Below are 17,347 nucleotides of genomic sequence, written 5' to 3'. Positions count from 1 at the left end.
ATTTTAAATCGTTAGATAAAATTGAAAAGATCCAAATCACTTAACCCGATAAAGATATGAGAGATCTCTTCTCGATTATTGGTAACTTTTGGCTAAAGTCAATATATAATTCTTTTGTATTTTATTGTTCACACGTCGGTCTCCACACGTTGTGGGGCAGGAAAAAAGTAAAAATAATTTCTTTTACGAGTTCAAAATAATTAAAAATAATTTAGGTGGTGGGTTTGGTATTGATTTGGTTTGGGATCCACCGAACCTTCTACTCTGTTTCCCAAAAGCCACCGATCAAGACGTAGACGTGCGTTTAAACCGGCAAAAAGCACATGCTAGAGCTAAGACCCACCAAATCAATAAAAAACATCATTTTCCAAAAATAATTAAATAATAAACAAATCCACCAAATAATTCTACAGCCAAAAGCAATCCGAAAATTCTCGCAGGAAGAACTAGCAGCAGCAGCAGCAGGAGGAACAACAAGGGCATCAGTTCATCTGAAATGCTAACACGAACAACATAACTTTTTTACAGATTCAAGCAAGCCCCAAGCAAAAAACAGTGGACAAGAACACAGTCCTTCAAACACTCTGCATATGACATCGACTGAAGGCGGGGCTTCGCGGTATCCGGTAATTCGAAACCTTGGTATGCCACACAATGAAGTCTTAAATCTAAATATGTACACAACATGATGAGAGTGTATATACGCAGCCGGACCAAAACTTTGATTTCTATTTGGTGTTGCCTCCTATAACAAACCTTGTTTTGCAAGATCTCTTCCAGCTGATACACCAAAACAAGAACAAAAAAAAGGTAAAGACATAAGCCACATGAACTCGAAGGGAAACACCGCAAAAGATAGCAAACCGATCCATTCCAAATCTGAAACAACAACTAAGGGCTCGTTTGGGAAGTATTTCATACAAGAAGCATATAACTGGTTCTTTTTAAATGAAGCACTTCCAAGTGCTGTTGGAACCCAAAGCATTTCCCCTACAAGCTTTCAGTAATTTAAAAGCACTTCGCAAACGAGCCCGAGACCATAAGAAAATGACGATAGAATTGAATCACACTCGAAAAGAATTGCCTTTTAACTTGAATGTTACCTGAACTACAGTCTCCTATAAATACTCAAATCAGAAATGGTTATAAGATTTCAAATCTCCTCATCCATATTCTTTTCCGCCTTCAATTAGAAACCCTACTTTTCGTTCTATGAATACAAAATTTCGCTAATCATAAGACTACAAGATGAGATATTCATAGATAAAAGGCAATGCTATCGAGTTTTTACTTGTTAGTTCACTAACATTTTCAGCTAAACGGCATCGGAAATTGCAGAGTTGATCACAATTAGTACATTGAACATAAACAAAGTAAATTAATAGAAGCCAAGCCCTCACCTTTAGAATCTGGCAACACCAGGACAACCTGCATTGTCACATTGTTTGGTGGAAGCTGCAATCGAAGTGGAAAGAGCTGCTGATTCAAAGGGCTTCGAGCGCAGACGATGATCCCCTCAATCCCGGTCTCCTCCTCGAGCTTACGAGTCAACTCATCAACCCCATTTCCTTTGAAAGTCATAGAGTAGCCCTGCACTGCCTCATCATCCACATCGCCGTTATCTTCAGCTATATGGTAATATATAGTCCTCCCTTCCGACTTCGGCGGCGACGCCACATATGAATCACTCGACTGCAATTTAAAATCATCAAATTCAATTAGATTAAATCGAACAAAATTCAGATCGAAATACGAATTATAAAAACCAAATTCAGAAACAAACCTCTTGTCTTGACAAATGGCTGGATCTGACGGAACCGGCTGATGGGGAGCTGGATTCGAAGTCTAGAGAATCGGAGTGGGGAAGCGGCGGCGGGCCGGACGGCTTAGCAGCCGGAGAGTTGATTTGAATCTCCACAACATCGACATCCCACAGAACCCAATCCTGAGTTGCGGTTCTGTGAGGAATATCATGGGTCACCGAGTTCCGCCACGGCGGGAGTCCTCCATTTGCTCGGAGGAAGTTGCCGTACCGGGTCTTGAGCCGGACCTGCTTGCCATCCCTGACGGGCTCCCACTCGACGGAGGAGTCGAGCCGCCGAGGCAGAGTCTGGAGCACTTTCCGGCCGGTCATGCCGAGGAGGTAAGGCTGGTTGGAGGCGGTGAGGTACTTGCCGAAGCAGCTCTTGAGTCGGATGATGTTGTCGGTTTCGGGTACGACCTCGACGGTCCACCGTGCCCTCGTGGACGACCCGTTTCGTTCCTGGGCGACGGACTCCTCGTCCTCCTCCGCTAGGAGGTACTTGTCGTGGTGGCTGCGGAGGCGCACCGACTTGGCCTTGTGGAAGAAGTCCATTCCGATTCGGAACTTGTTGGATTTCGTCTGCGGATAAATGGTTTCGGATTAAAAAATCGGAACTTTGATGGATATTCTCGGTTTCTGAAAATATGGAGCGTACGCATTGAAGTTATGATATTTGTACTGGTCAAAAAACGACAAGTTCCCAGTCAGCGCCCGTAACTTACAGCGTGGCACCACGCGGTTGTGTGTACGTGGCCTCATCTCTTTGTGGGTTCCGTGTGGGAGAGGCTGTTTGGGGGCGGCATTCTTTTATCGAGTTCATTTCTTATCGACTAGAATTTGCCTACACATTTTATGTGTATAAACATATTTTTTTTTTAAAATGAGAAAGAGATAGAGAGAAAACGTGGGGAGTAAGAGTTTTTTGTTTTTGGTTTTTTATTTTTTATAAATATTGAAGGTATTTTAACATCATCTGTAGGTGAGGCTTCAATAAAAAACAGTAAAATTTGAATTTGTGAAATTACATTATTGCCCATCATTTTTTTGTGTAATAGAAGACTAATTTGTCTTTTTACCCTCTTTTGGTAGACAAAGAGAGTTTCATTAATTAGCAAAGATTAGATTAACGGCTTGTTTAAAAGTGTTTTTAAAATAATTAAAAGAGTTTCTAATGAAAATATTTTTGAACTAACTTTTAGTAAAGCGCAAGTAAATTATACAAAAGCATCATATATGGTTTTTTTTTTTCTTTCAGAAAATACTTTAAAAATATTATTAGAACTCAAAAATACTTTTTCTTAAAGCGTTTTTAATCATTTGAATAGCACTTCCAAATAAGACCTAATTTAGAATGCATCACAAACACATTGCACAAGGGTTCACCAAGTACTACAAAGCCTAAAGCCACGTTTAACACACGGACTATATGGGAAATGGGGGTTCCTATGGGGAAAAGATTTTTTCAAGTATTGATTGTTTAAACAGTATTTCATATGTTATAATAAAAGTAGAAGAAATGATTTGCATCCCTCCACATGTTATAATACAATGAAATCCTCTTAGATACTAGACACTTCAAAAAATTTCTCCCTATAAGAGAATATATTCTCGATATTAACATATTCCCTTATGGATAAATTAAAAAGAATGTTCACTTAAATAAAAATTTACTAGATTTGCGTTGTCACGAGGTCATTCACAACGAATTGAGTTGACTAAAATCCGTGTAGTAACAAGATCATGTTAATGGTTAAGATATTAGTGAAAGATATATTTTTTCTAGTTTAAGGTTGCAGGCCCTAACTAGCCCAAAAACATCACATTTATTGTAAGCATACCTAAAAATAAGAAATTTATCATAGGTAAGATCCAGTTAGGGTTTTCCTTTTAATATATTTTTGTAGATAAGGGTAGGATTGTCCACTTTCACTATAAATTATAATAGTGTAATGTCTATTTCATGACAGATGTACAACTACGTCAATCGCTAATATGAAAATGGCACCATGAGGCGATTGTGAGGAGTGAAAACTTGACCAACTGTAAAGGAAAAGGAATATCTCCGGATCCCTTCTACCTAATTTTACTCATCAAATAATTTGGATTCTTGAAATTTGATTAAACGGTTAAAAATGGGGATTCACTCTAAAAGTTATAATAACTTTAACCGTTGGATCAAAGTTTAAAGACCCGAATTGTTTAATGAGTAGGATTAAATGGAAGGGATCCGGAGAGGATCCCTTTCCAAATGTAAATGTGTTTATAAACTAGTGCGACTTTCGTGTCCTCCTACGGCCCACCCATTAAGTTGTGGTGCAGACGGGTTGGTGTGCATTTTCTAGAGGAGAGAGTGCTACGGAGACTCTCAAAAGTGCAATTCTTTATGTATTTTCTGTCATTTTGTATTTTTAGCACATTATTTTATATATTAGCATGAAAATTGACGTTAAAATATGAGATGACAAATAATGCATAGAAAGTCTCATTTTGAAAAATTCTCCATACCATTTCTCATTGGGAGGTTATATTGCAATTTGCAAACAATTATATGTCTGAAATCTAATGAATAGTCAAATTAGGGAACTAAATTCCATGGTTAGAATATAAAATTGCAACTAGTGTGTTATGCAGCTATTTAAATACCGAGTACACATGCATCCAATACTGAGAAATAACTTAAGTGTGTAGAACTCGTGACATTTAAGTTTGCCTCTTGTTTTAATAAGTCCTCTATAGTTTGGATCCTAGAGATTTCTTGTGGAAACAAATCAGTCGGCTCTAGTACCATATTTTTGTATTTGACAAAATAAAATGTAAGATTCCTCACTCAATTGGAAACGTACTGGCATGTCCAACCAATGCAATATCCATTTTTTCTTTTTAATTTTATCATTATTAAAGAGGAGAGGGGAATCGAAAATGTTTAAATAGTTCAAGAGAATGAGAAGGTTCAAAGACAGAACGCTTAAGTGAAAATCCAACATCTTATTCACTAGGATATTGAATTACATGCAGTATCATGTATAATCACCAAACATTATAACATTTCATTGGCTAAATGCATGACCACGTAAAAATTTAAGATAAATACTAAGGAGACTCTCCATGGACTCTAAATCACCTTATATATTTGATACAATTTTTGTGCTAATGTTATAAAACCATGTATAAAAAATATGAGGTATTGGCGAGTTCATGAAAAGTTTCACTCTGAGAGAATCTCCTTAATATTTTTCAAAATTTAATACAACTGCTAAGCATTTTGAGGAACAATTAATAAAAAAAATTTCTTTTAAAAAAGGACAACGAGTGACAAGCCATAGTTATCCATCCCTTACGATGGTCAGAAGACTCACAAAAGCATTTCAGTCTCCTTCTGACCACAAGTATGGCTTCCACAACAGCAACGGGTTCCAAACCCGAGACCTCCACACATTTTTTGTACTGGTTGAAGGAAGCCTCACACTCTACTTTTGCTACTGAGTTATCAGCTCGTGGTTAGGAATAATTGATAATTCATCTTGTGATTAATTAAGAGAAGTGATTTTTGCAATTTTATTTATTTTTATTACGCATCTATTAATTTTTTAATAGTTGTTCGATTAATAAATTGAAAATTAATTAACAACCTAAACCAAAAAAATTAGTGTAAAAATGGGTCTATAAACCACAATTCCGTTTGCCCCAAGAAGAAGGAAGTTAAATCAATTGAACAATCAAAATGGTACCGTATGTCATGATCAAACTAAGATGCTTGATTAAAATTTAATGACAATTAACAAGCCTAATTAACTAAAATTAATTAAGCAAAAACTGAACATACCTGCTTAGCCAGATTTTTCGACGACGCCTTCGGAGACTTAGCCAGCTTTCCCGACGACGGCTCGGAATTAGGCGGCTTGGTTGAAAATACCGAAATGGGCGACCCGTACTTCGATGAGTTAAGCTCGTCGGAAAACGACGAAAAACTCGACTGCTGCGACAGCAACGACTCTGACGCCGGAACATCCGTCTCCAGAACGTCCCACAGAATCCAGTTCTGGGTCGATGACGTGGTGGGGTCGTCATGAGTGAGCGAGTTTCGCCACGGCGGCGGCCCACCATTGGCGCGCAAGTAAGTGCCGCACCACGTTCGCAGCTTGACCTGAAACCCGTCACGTATGGGCTCCCACTCGAACTTCCAGTCGACGAGCTTGTCTAACTCCGCCTGGATGACTTTATTGCCGGTCATGCCAAGAAGGAAAGGGAGGTCGGTGGCGGTGAGGTAGAGCCCGTGGCAGCTCTTGAGGCGGATGACGTGGGATTTTTTCTCGACGAGCTCGACCGTCCACCGGGCCTTTCGGGAGGTGCCGTTGCGGCTCTGGCGGACGGACTCTTTGTTGTCGTCGGCGACAAGGTACTTGTCTAGGTGGCTCCGCAGCTTCACCGCCCTGGCGGTGTTGAAGAAGTCCATGATTGATGATCAAAAAATGAGACCGTACTTTAAAAAATTAGGAAGATTGGGGTTTTGGGAAAAGGCTGGGTGTGTTGGGTTTTGCTTGTTGGTATTAAACTGCTTTTATAGGTTGTTTATATTATAATAACTCTTAGGCTCGTTTGGGATGGACACTACCTAGAAAGTGTTGGAAATGAATCTTCCGGATTCCTTCCACCAAATCTACAAAGTTCATTAATTCGGGTCCTTGAAATTTGATTCAACGGTTACAAACAGGAGTTTATTTTAAAATTTATAATAACTGTAGTCATTTAATCAAATTTCAAAGGTTCGGATTGATGAACTTTGTGAATTTAGTGGAAGGGATCCGAAGATGAAAGTGTTTTTGCTAGAAATATTTTGAAGACAAACACGGTGAAACAAACGGTTGGATAGCAAATACATTTTCTTAAAAATGCTTTTTATTATTTTGTTCGGTGCACAATCGAAATTGTTTTTATTTTTTAATTTTAGACAAATGACAGTCACACTAAATTCATCTAAATTGAATACAATGATAGATATAGTTGAGCACAAGATAATCTAATTAAATTCAAATCTAAATGAGTACCACTACATTTACCACATTTTTTTTAGTACATTAATATTTTTAAGAGAAGTTCGGCTAAGCCTTACCACATATTGATACCTACATTTTTACCACATTTTTAATAAAAGTAGGGCACACCAATACATGTATGCATCGTTTCTATTAGATAAATAGTACAAATGATGCTATAAATATAAGGTAAGCATAACATTTTTGAATCCATATTTGTTTCAGAAAAGGAACATTTAGACCTTAAAAAAATAGAAACAAGATACTTGACTAGAAGATTGTTATAGTCAAGCATTTGGATTCGTTCAAGTGTTTTTTTAAGATTCACTTACATTTTCACTAAGGATTGGTTTCAAAAACGCTTTCATAAAAAATGTTTTCAGTCATTTTAAAATAATTTTCAAATGAACCTATAGTTGAGCATAAGATACACTAACTAAATTCAAATTCAAATTTGCCTGAGAAAACAGACTTTTAGACCTTAAAAAAAACAAAAACTTAATTAGAAGATTATTATGGTCAAGCATCGCGAAAGCAGAAGATGGGAAGAAAATGACGATTAGGTACTTTGGTGATGGAGGAAGAAGTTACCTGGCGGCAACAGTTCATTGACGAGTGGAAGCTGTTTGGGTTATGTAAAGGTATCGTGACTCTTGAATCTTGATGCCCAGGGACTGGTTTTGTCTTGGTACGGCTAAGCCTTACGGGGTTGATTGTCGTATATTCTAGAAGGTCATATCCGTGGACCGATGAGATTATTTTAGAAAGATTCATGCATTTCTAAGTTTGAGTCTCAAAATAATTCAATCTACTGTATCAATTAGCCGAAGTAACATAATATCTCATTTTAATTTCGACGGTTTAAAATCGATAGAAATTTTTTTGATATATCTGCTCTTTATTATTTTGATCATTTTTGAGAATTGAACTCATGATTTGATTAGCTCAACGAAATTTTTTTATGAAATGACCAAAATAATTGAAGATAGACAATCTCATATATCACTTTTATTGATTTTAAATCTTAATTATCAAAATAAGGAGCTATGATAGTCTATGGACCATTTGGCTAAAAAGCCATTTAGCGTTTCCTTAAATTGTCCATTATTTTATAAACCATTGAATTTAAATTAAGACATTTACATTAAGACATTTAAAACATTATTAAGATGCACTATTAAGAGCATTTTAATGCGAGAAATTGAAGTCCATTTCTGCGTGTCTTTTTTCATTGAAATATGAACAACGACAAAGAGTGTGAAAAGGGGCAATAACTCTCCAATTATATTCTAATATAAATACTTGATTGACATGGTCTGAATGAGCCGTTGACATTTCTTGTTCATATTATATAGTATTAGTATTAATATAATGCTCCATTTCATTCCATGTGTCACTCGTATTAATGCTTTAAAATGCGCCAACCGTTAGGTTCTAGTCAAACGGCGAGCATGGCCTAGCCTAGGCATCCAGGGGCTAGTGTTTCTTTTTTTTTATTTTTAATTAAATTTATTATATAACTTATCATAATGTCTACTTATACTTAAAAATACATAATTATATTAAGATACATAAATTGCAAAATAGAATGATATATAAATTATAAAGTACAATAACGTATTGAAAACATTGGAAATAAATATATAATTAGTGTTTATTAAGTATCCAACAAGTCTCTTACAATTTATTAAAAAAAAAGAAAAATGGAAATTATTTATTTTCTATTTATGTGAGAGTCACGACCTAGATGATTTAGACGGATCTAAAAGGACGCTTAGGCATATCTAGACGTCCGTTTATATTATGTAAAAGCCTAATTAATTTTGGCAATGACGAACAACGCCTAGACGAAAATTTTTTGAACACTACAAGTAATACATGAGATGGTACACTTGGATTTTATTCTGAATTTTGATTGCTGTAGTCACAATTTCAGCTACACAAATGTATACATCAAATGTGTGTACACAAGTTCTAACTGATCGGGGCTTAAGCAACCTAACAATTTAAATAAATTTTTTTTTTTTTTAATTACAAAATGATGTATACAAATGAGTTGATAGAGTTTAAACTTGTATGGGCCATGCAGTCTTGTCTCAAGGAACGTAAATTATAGGGCCAATAGTAACGAGATGGGCTTTCAACAATAACATCCAGACGTGGGCCCACCTTCTGCTTGTGGTCAAATAAGTGGAACTCTCCCGCCTTTTTTTTTAAACAATAACTTACATGTGTGAACATCGTACGTAGACATAATTGTTTTTTCTTCGTATTCTAACGCCTTTTTTTTAAACAATAACTTACATACATGAACATCGTACGTAGACATAATTATTTTCCGCTTCGTATTTTAACTTTATCAAAAAAAAAGGTTAAAAATGTGTGCAGCAATAGTGGACGACGTGCTCAAGGGAAAAAATTGCACCCGGACGCTGTAACCAAGCACAGAAAGGCTTTTTATTTTATTTTAATAATTTCACAGAAATCGAGGTGCTTTTGAGCTTTCTTGGTTCTTGCCTCTCGGGGCCTATGTCCGTGGACCCCTACCATGAGAAAAAAAAGAGGTAAAAAAGCCTAATATGCTATTCACTACACTTTGTCAACCGCAGTCAATGGAAGAAAACTAAATCACAACTTTATTGTTCAATTTCCTTTTTTCTTTCTCTTATTTTTTAAAGAAACGTTATTATCTACCTACCGTAATAGGAAAGATGAGCTTAGTTTTATAATAGAAAATTATTATTGGCATTCCAAAAATCTCATTCTACACTTCAAACTTTTTATATTTGGAAAAAAAAAAAATAGACTTATGAGGAATGTAGAACGAGATTTTTAGAGTGCTAATAACACTTCCCTTACAATAAGTTACAATAATGTGGTTTAAATTATTTTAGACGATAATCGAAGTTAAAACCTCTTACTTACAAGTAAACAAGAATATCACTAGATTTCAAAAGAAAAAGAAAATATTTGAAATGTCATATAAATTTTCATACTTTTTTATTTTGTTACGCGAACGAAAAATTTAAAGTGCATTATCATATTAACTTTTTGAAATTATTAATTTGTCATCTCACCTTAACTCCGTTAAAATTTTCATCTAAAATAAGTTATGTGCTTTGCACATGACTTGTGTTTATTGTTATTTCGAACATTTCAACGTAAAAAATATCATCAAACTTTTCCATAGATGAAGCGTATCTAGTAACTACCATTTTGAGTCATTTTCACCTCGTAATAAAGAGGAACAAGTGCAAGTCGTTCCCCTTCTAGGAACAACAAACTCTCATACCCTAGTATACAAGATAAACCCTATTTCTGTACTTTTTAAATAAACTCTAGAATTATTTTTGCTAAAGGCAACTTATTAGAAAGGGAGTGAAATGTTAAAATGTCAAAATAACTCTAAATGCAATTCATGTGTCAACTTATTTTGGATGGAAAACTTACCGAAACTAAAATGAGATGACAAAATAATGATTTTGAAAAGTTGGTATGATAAATTGTTGAAAATTAGTTTATATGATCAATTAAAAGAAGTGCATGTGTACATATGACATTTCAAAAAAAAAAAAAAAAATCTATTAAAAAATAGTGGTACCCTTTTGCATAAAAGAATTATTCAATTTTACAAACAAATTATGCGACGACGCTTAATCAAGCAATAATGGCAATCATTTTGAAGGGAGAGACCTCATCACTTAAATGCAGGAATTCTTAAAAAAAAAACAGGAATTCTAGAAAAAAACAAAATATAAATTAATTGCAAACTCCTTATTATTTATAAAAAGAAAGTTAATAAAAAAATTAAAAAAAAATCACCCACGAGGGCCACTGGGCCACCAACAACTTTCGAGTTTTATTGTCTTCTCTCTCGATCTCGACCTCACTCCACGTGACCCTCAGGTTCAAGATCTCGTTTTTATCATTCGTGACTCCTAAAACTTCACTCTTTACACTCCCCTCCTCACACCCATTCCCATCCACATCCATGCCTCCACCACACTCCGTCGCACTCTCAGCCCTGATCCTCCTAACACTCTACTCAGCTACCACCGCCGCCCACTCATGTTTCCCAAAACCATCGTCCTCCTCCACATTTTCCTGTCCACCATTCACTTCGCCGCCGCCGTTCCCCTTCTCTTCTTCACCAGGCTGCGGCCACCCTTCTTTCCAAATCCAATGCTCTGCCCCCCACTCCACCATCTCCATCAATAACCTCACTTTCTCTCTCATCAGCTACGATGCCAACGCCTCTTCACTCCTTCTCTCTCCCCACACCACCAACTTAACTGCCACAAATTGCTCATCCTCTCACTATTCTTCCATCCCCAGCCGATCCATCAACATCTCCGCCTCCCCATTTCGAATATCCGACGGCTCCTGCTCCCGCCTCTCAGTTCTCAAGCCTTGTTCCCCGCCGAATCTTCCCAACTGCAGCCACTGCCCTTGGGAATGCAAGCTCATCAAAGACCCACTCAAGCTTCTCCATGACTGCGGATCTCCGCACCCCCCTGTCACCCACCAGGGCTGCCACGCCGACGTTTTGAGCTTTCTCGACGATTTTCTCAAAATTGGGATCGAGCTGGAGTGGGACGAAGCTCAGGACTCTTACTTTTCCAGATGCAGAGCTTGCAAGTCCAACAATGGCTTCTGCGGCTTTAACTCCTCCGACCCAAATAAGCAATTCCTCTGTTTTCACGCCGAACCTCACCTTACGCCGCCATTGATCAGCAAAGACAACCCGAATCGAATCGCCATCTTGTCCTCTGTGTTCACATTAACTTGCTTCCTACTCGTCGCCTCTGTTATCATAGCCGTCTTCAGGTCCAAAAGATTAAGCTCGGCCGCAACAGAGGAAGACCCAACAACTCTGTTCCTCCACCGCCACCGCCCCGCCAACCTCCTCCCGCCAGTTTTCACATACGAAGAGCTCGAATCCTCAACAAACCACTTCGACCCGAAACGCAAAATCGGGGACGGCGGGTTCGGGTCTGTCTATCTGGGTCAGCTCTACGATGGCAGAGTTGTTGCCGTAAAATACCTCCACAAACCCCTCCGCGGCGCCGCCGCATCCGGGAAAGCCTTCTCCAACAAATGCTTCTGCAACGAAATCCTAATCCTCTCCTCCATTGACCACCCAAATTTAGTCAAACTCCACGGCTACTGCAGCGACCCGAGAGGCCTCCTTCTAGTCTACGACTACGTTCCCAACGGCACCCTCGCCGACCATCTCCACGGCCCCAAGAGCCTCCATCGGAAAGGGTCGATGACGTGGCAGGTGAGGGTCGACATTGCTCTGCAAACGGCCATGGTTATGGAGTACCTGCACTTCTCGGTGGTGCCGCCAGTGGTCCATAGAGACATAACGTCGTCGAATATCTTCATCGAGAAAGATATGCGGGTTAAAGTCGGGGACTTTGGGCTTTCCAGGCTGTTGGTATTCCCCGAAACGACGTCGTCCAGCTCCGGGTACGTTTGGACCGGTCCGCAGGGGACGCCCGGTTACTTGGACCCGGATTACCACCGGTCGTTCAGGCTGACCGACAAGAGTGACGTGTACAGTTTCGGTGTCGTTTTACTGGAGCTGATTTCGGGGCTGAAGGCGGTGGACCAGCGGAGGGACAAGCGGGAGCTGGCGCTGGCGGATTTGGTGGTGTCGAAAATCCAGATGGGCCTGCTCCACCAGGTAGTAGACCCGGTTCTGGTCGTCGACGGTGACGTATCCGACGGCGTGGATGCGGCGGCTGAGCTGGCGTTCAGGTGCGTTGCGGCGGATAAGGACGACAGGCCGGACGCCAAGGAAGTGGTGGAGGAGCTGAAGCGGATCAGAAGCCGCACTCGTGGGGTGTCCCGGGTTTCGAGTTCGAATGTGATTGGCGACGACGTGACAAAGGGATGATCACAGAGGGTGGGGCCCGTGGGGGGAGGGAGTGGGGCCTGGTGTGCATGTGCGGGGTTTGACTGATAAGTGAAAGAGTGAGGGAGGGGGAAGTCAGAGATGGCGGAATGTGAATAGATTTGTGTTTGGTTAACTTTGGATCTCCCCTGTGCTTTTCCCCTGCTTCTGGTTTTTACTCTCTCTCTCTCTCTCTCTCTCTCTCGTCTCCTTCCAAATCAAATTTCGGCATCTGCTAATTTATCAGTTCCAATTCGATCGACGATCATGTCCTTCATTGCTTCGGTGTGTGTCATATATCGAAGCATTGTAAATAAATGTGGTTTCTAAATTTCCAATTTTGGTGGAAATAGTTGCTCAGCTAATTTGTGTGGAGAATATTAGCTATCTCGGTAGTAGATACCCCCCAAGTTAAGGGGACAAGAGAGGCGGACATGTTCAAGTTAGGTATGCCATGCCACCTTTAAAACGTATGGACCTGTGAGTGTCCAAGTCGTACTCAAATACATTGGAGCCTGTCCCTGTGAGAATGCGTAACCATCAAGCTGATTAGGCTGTTCTACGCACGGTTCTCCGTTCTCCCAGTTGTAAACACAGAATTACAAAAAGAAAGAAACATCAACCAGCTGTTTCCAAGGTAGGAAATTAGGTTGTTCTTTTATTTGAAACCAAATGTACATATTTGTTCATGTTCCACGAGTATCCCATGTAGATAATACATTTGAAGTTATGTAATGTGTAAAGATAATACATATAGTACAGAGAACACATACAACACCTGGTTACGGGAAATATGCGTTCTCCAAACGCTTGGCCTCCTCGCTTGCAGTTGCCGCCTCCTCATCCCTGCCTGTCAGTTTATAGCCTCTCTCCTGCAAGCAAGACATACACCACTACATGAAACTCTTCTGAACGATATCGGTCCTACTGCTCATATTCAAATCGAGTGTTACAAAGCTAAAGTATACCAGCAGGCGCCAAAGGAAAGGGATACCCTCTCTTGATTTGATCCGCTTCTTAAGCACTTCAATTGCTGAAATCCACACACAACTGGCAAAAGTCAGCAGAAAATCACCGGTGGGGTTTGATGGCGAAAGAATAGTGTGTATCATACCTTTTGCAGCTTGTCCATTGTTAAGCAGCATACAGTACCATACCTCATTGAATATATCAATCTGTTCACCCGATGCTCCGATCATCTTGGATGATAGCACATAAGAATTCTTTAGCGCCTCTCTATGTAGAAATAGAGAAGAATAAGGCAAGGAAATCAGTTCTCAATGTTAATACCTTGTAGTTATCTGCATCAAAGTCGTGACCAAGCAATTCTAATGCTTGTTTTTCGTTACCCTTCCCATACTCGTACGTGGCTTCTGCAAGCTGATAACGAAGATATGGTCCTGTTATTTATAATGACAAACCAAACCGTAACAGTGATTATCTTCTAAATTCATTCTCTTGCTGATAGTATGGAAGAAAAAGCCCTGAGTAAAAATGATGTGGCTATTGATGATTAGATTATTACTAAGCGTTGATTAACGTGCTTATTTCTTATTGGCAACACATCATTTAGTTTCAAATTTGGGGAAGGTAGTGATCAGAACAAACCAGTATTGCGTTCTGCATGAACTGTTGCTTCTTTTCGTTCATCTTAGTAATTCTACATGAGGAACAAAGTAGGAATCAAACATTGAAAGATAATGGTAGATAGAGAGCCATTGAGTGAGAGTGGGAGGTTCCTTTCACCTGGATTTCAAGCCCTTGAGCAATTCTTCTGCCCTTGAAATTTCACCAGTATAAGCCAACGCCCATAAAACTAATATGTCAAACTGCCAATCTAAATACCAGTTGGCCTGAACAAAGTGGAACAAATTCAGATAACAAAACTAGATTAAGTGTATGACAACAATTCAAGCACACGAAGCATGGAATGCACATCATCCAGTAAAATAACAATCACGATATGGGCTACCAGTTCATATCATTCTTTCCTATATTATAGTCCTAGCGATCGAAAAATTTAATAAATATTCTCCGTCAACACATTTATACAAGCCATTCTTATTATGTTCTACTCTTTGCTGCATAAACGAGCACACCTCTTGAGACGAAATGAACCCAAGGTTCAACTTACTTGATCTGTCACACAATTGGCTAAGGTCTTCAAATGGTCCTTAAAGGCATCCATTTCACCCCGAACATGCACCCGTAACAACAACCCAAGGGCATTCAAGTGGACCTAATTGCAAAAGACGTTAGGAATGGAAGATGCAAAAGAGCCGGGTGATCTGAAAAATACTTTCAACAAACCTCTGGACGTGGAGCATCAGGTCTCTCCAACTCCTTCCAGATAAAATGGTCATATAAATCTCGGATTCTTTGGATTGGAGCATGACCTTCTAAATAACAAAGAGCTACATGCCACCAATTGTGTGTGAACCTGATGATCGTAACACTTATTAGCATCTAATTACCAAGTGAAAAAAAAATCAAACTATAAACTAATTCAATACTCATACATGAATGACGAACACAAATCCCATGAAGGTGAGCATTCTTCCATGAACTCTACTGCTTCTTTAAAGCGGCAATTATACTGAAGAACATGGCACATCTGCATAAGCAGTTAGAATGCATGAATTACAACATCAAGAACTTAAGCATTTGAAACTTCTTGCGACAACTAACAGACGGTGATACGAAACAAAGTAAATGATTATAGCTCACATTATGTTGCACCCAGCAGTCACGCTTGTTGATTTCATATCCCTTTTTCGCAGCTTTCTCAGCCTCTTCCATTCGTCCAAGCTCCAATAAAGGAAAAGCAAGCATGCCATATACAAAATCTTCTTGTTCATTGCTGGGTAGAACCTGTTAGAAAATTGTTACGAAGCAATGAAGAAAACGTAAGAAGTTTATTTAAAATTCTTGAAACCATAGACAAATGTGCTCTCCTAATTCCTATATCTTAAGTCATAAACTACAATTCTTTGGTTGAAATTGCTCAATGCTCATGCAAGATGCTCGAAAAATAACAGCTAAAAAATTATCTTCCACTGCGTCAACATTGTTTAACGAAAATAAAACTTCATATGGTGATGGTGCAAAAATGAACCTGTTGAACAAGATCCAACGAAAGGTCAGGTCGAGCCATGTGGAAGCAGAGCACTTGGGCCCTTTGCAGAGAAGCCAAATCTCTAGGAAAACTTTTCAGGAGCTGCAAAATATAATGAAATAACATCATCATATGAGTTAGTCATAATACCACATGACGGTGTTACGATCACACCAACATATTTCTTAATAACTTGATTGATTACCACGTGGTATCATGCCATGAGTTAGCTGGGCTACATTTTTGTTTCATGTAAAAACAATTTCAGTCGTCATTTAACCAACAAAGCCATTGCAAACACTAAACTTATGTTGAAGGGTTGTCATGCTCATACAAAATACTTAAACCACACAGTTTCTCCTACCATATCTGCCACTCACCCATGGACCATTCAGTTTCACTAATATAGACGAACAAGGGGAACCAAGCAATTGGAAACATTGTCAAAAACATCCGAGCAACATTACGCTTCGTTAACACCCATTTATGTCTTGGATTCGGGATGATATATCATATATCGGTTATGCAAACCAGAGAAGATGCCTCCAAATCGTAAGGGCAGTGAACTCTTTACCATAAAATTGGAATTTGAAGTGAAAAAAGTTTGTAGTTTGAGGCCTATTTCCACAACGTTTTTCAATCGAATTTCCTCAACGTTTGTACATATAACTGTAGAAGTAGAGTCGCACTGGATCATCTGCTATACCAGCATGACTGACCAAATAGTTACTAACGAGCTGGTTAAAATTGTGAATAAACCAAAAATTAAAAGCTAAGGAAACCAAGTAGATAGCAATAAAAACCCGATAAAGAGGAACTGGCCCACCTTTGAATGCAACTCGAAAGCAACATCATCGTCTCTATCCTTAGAAATCAAACAATTGACAGCATCAAACACTGCTTTCTCGTACGGGGTAGCTTGTTCCTTCGCACGACAAATTTCTCATAACTCCACAAAAAGTAAATATCCAAAGATTAATCAACCCAAAAAGGTAAAAACCAATCGAAAAAACTTACCAGCCGGGACTTGGCGGCTTGGAGATGAGAAGGAGCTCGGGAAGGATCAGATGAGAGGAAGTAAGCAGCCAGAATGTTAGCAAGCACGCACTGGTCGTCGTGCGCCGCCGCCTCCAATATCACCGACCGCCGCCGCCGATAGTTTAAAACCTTCATTCACTCATCAAAAATGAAAAACCTCAAACCCATCTCGGATTTTCGCATACGAAAACAAGAGAGCAATCGAGAAACACTGAAAGAGAGAAATAAATTGTCGGGACCCACCTGGTCGTAGAAGGCGTTGATGGCGGAGATGCAGGCGTCGGAAGAGGTCCTCACCTCGTATCCAAATTTATCAACTTTTAACTCTCCCTCCATTTTCCAACTCCCTGTAGCTAGCTGAGGCTGCCACTCTACTCCCCGGCGATCAAAGAACAGAGCTTTTTGCTAAGAACAGGGCCAGCGACCCCAACTAAAACTGGGTTTTGTTTTCTTTTGGC

At 39.1% G+C, this 17,347-nt stretch overlaps 3 protein-coding genes across 6 annotated transcripts; 1 reads left to right on the top strand and 2 right to left on the bottom strand.

Annotated features, from left to right (window-relative positions):
* Positions 1-347: 347 nt before the first annotated feature.
* Positions 348-6,348, bottom strand: LOC137738060 (Actin cross-linking protein). The gene is made up of 4 exons (XM_068477663.2): positions 5,628-6,348; positions 1,784-2,383; positions 1,401-1,692; positions 348-780 (listed from the first exon to the last, which is right to left on the bottom strand). Exons 1-4 carry the CDS (start codon positions 6,255-6,257, stop codon positions 746-748), a joined length of 1,557 nt encoding a protein of 518 aa, XP_068333764.1. The 5' UTR covers positions 6,258-6,348; the 3' UTR covers positions 348-745.
* Positions 6,349-10,731: 4,383 nt separating this feature from the next.
* Positions 10,732-14,084, top strand: LOC137737283 (LEAF RUST 10 DISEASE-RESISTANCE LOCUS RECEPTOR-LIKE PROTEIN KINASE-like 1.5). The gene has a single exon (XM_068476723.2). It carries the CDS (start codon positions 10,829-10,831, stop codon positions 12,737-12,739), a length of 1,911 nt encoding a protein of 636 aa, XP_068332824.1. The 5' UTR covers positions 10,732-10,828; the 3' UTR covers positions 12,740-14,084.
* LOC137737284 (uncharacterized) lies at positions 13,336-17,347 on the bottom strand. 4 transcript variants are annotated; one of them, XM_088683123.1, is made up of 14 exons: positions 17,133-17,347; positions 16,869-17,018; positions 16,678-16,776; positions 15,852-15,953; positions 15,464-15,607; positions 15,256-15,350; positions 15,047-15,176; positions 14,871-14,975; positions 14,483-14,589; positions 14,345-14,396; positions 14,027-14,116; positions 13,851-13,935; positions 13,705-13,786; positions 13,336-13,608 (listed from the first exon to the last, which is right to left on the bottom strand). In XM_088683123.1, exons 1-14 carry the CDS (start codon positions 17,223-17,225, stop codon positions 13,590-13,592), a joined length of 1,353 nt encoding a protein of 450 aa, XP_088539249.1. In that variant the 5' UTR covers positions 17,226-17,347; the 3' UTR covers positions 13,336-13,589. The 4 variants fall into 4 exon arrangements, 3 of the variants coding, with proteins under 3 accessions (XP_088539249.1, XP_068332825.2, XP_088539247.1); XM_068476724.2 differs by having other exon boundaries at positions 13,705-13,769; XM_088683121.1 differs by having other exon boundaries at positions 13,705-13,769; positions 15,256-15,332.

Source organism: Pyrus communis, chromosome 13 (assembly GCF_041283825.1).
Source record: "Pyrus communis isolate YQ-2024b chromosome 13, ASM4128382v1, whole genome shotgun sequence".
In the NCBI taxonomy this organism is placed as follows: Eukaryota; Viridiplantae; Streptophyta; class Magnoliopsida; order Rosales; family Rosaceae; genus Pyrus; species Pyrus communis.
Note: the sequence above shows the minus strand (reverse complement) of the source record. Positions and strands in the feature narration are given on the sequence as shown.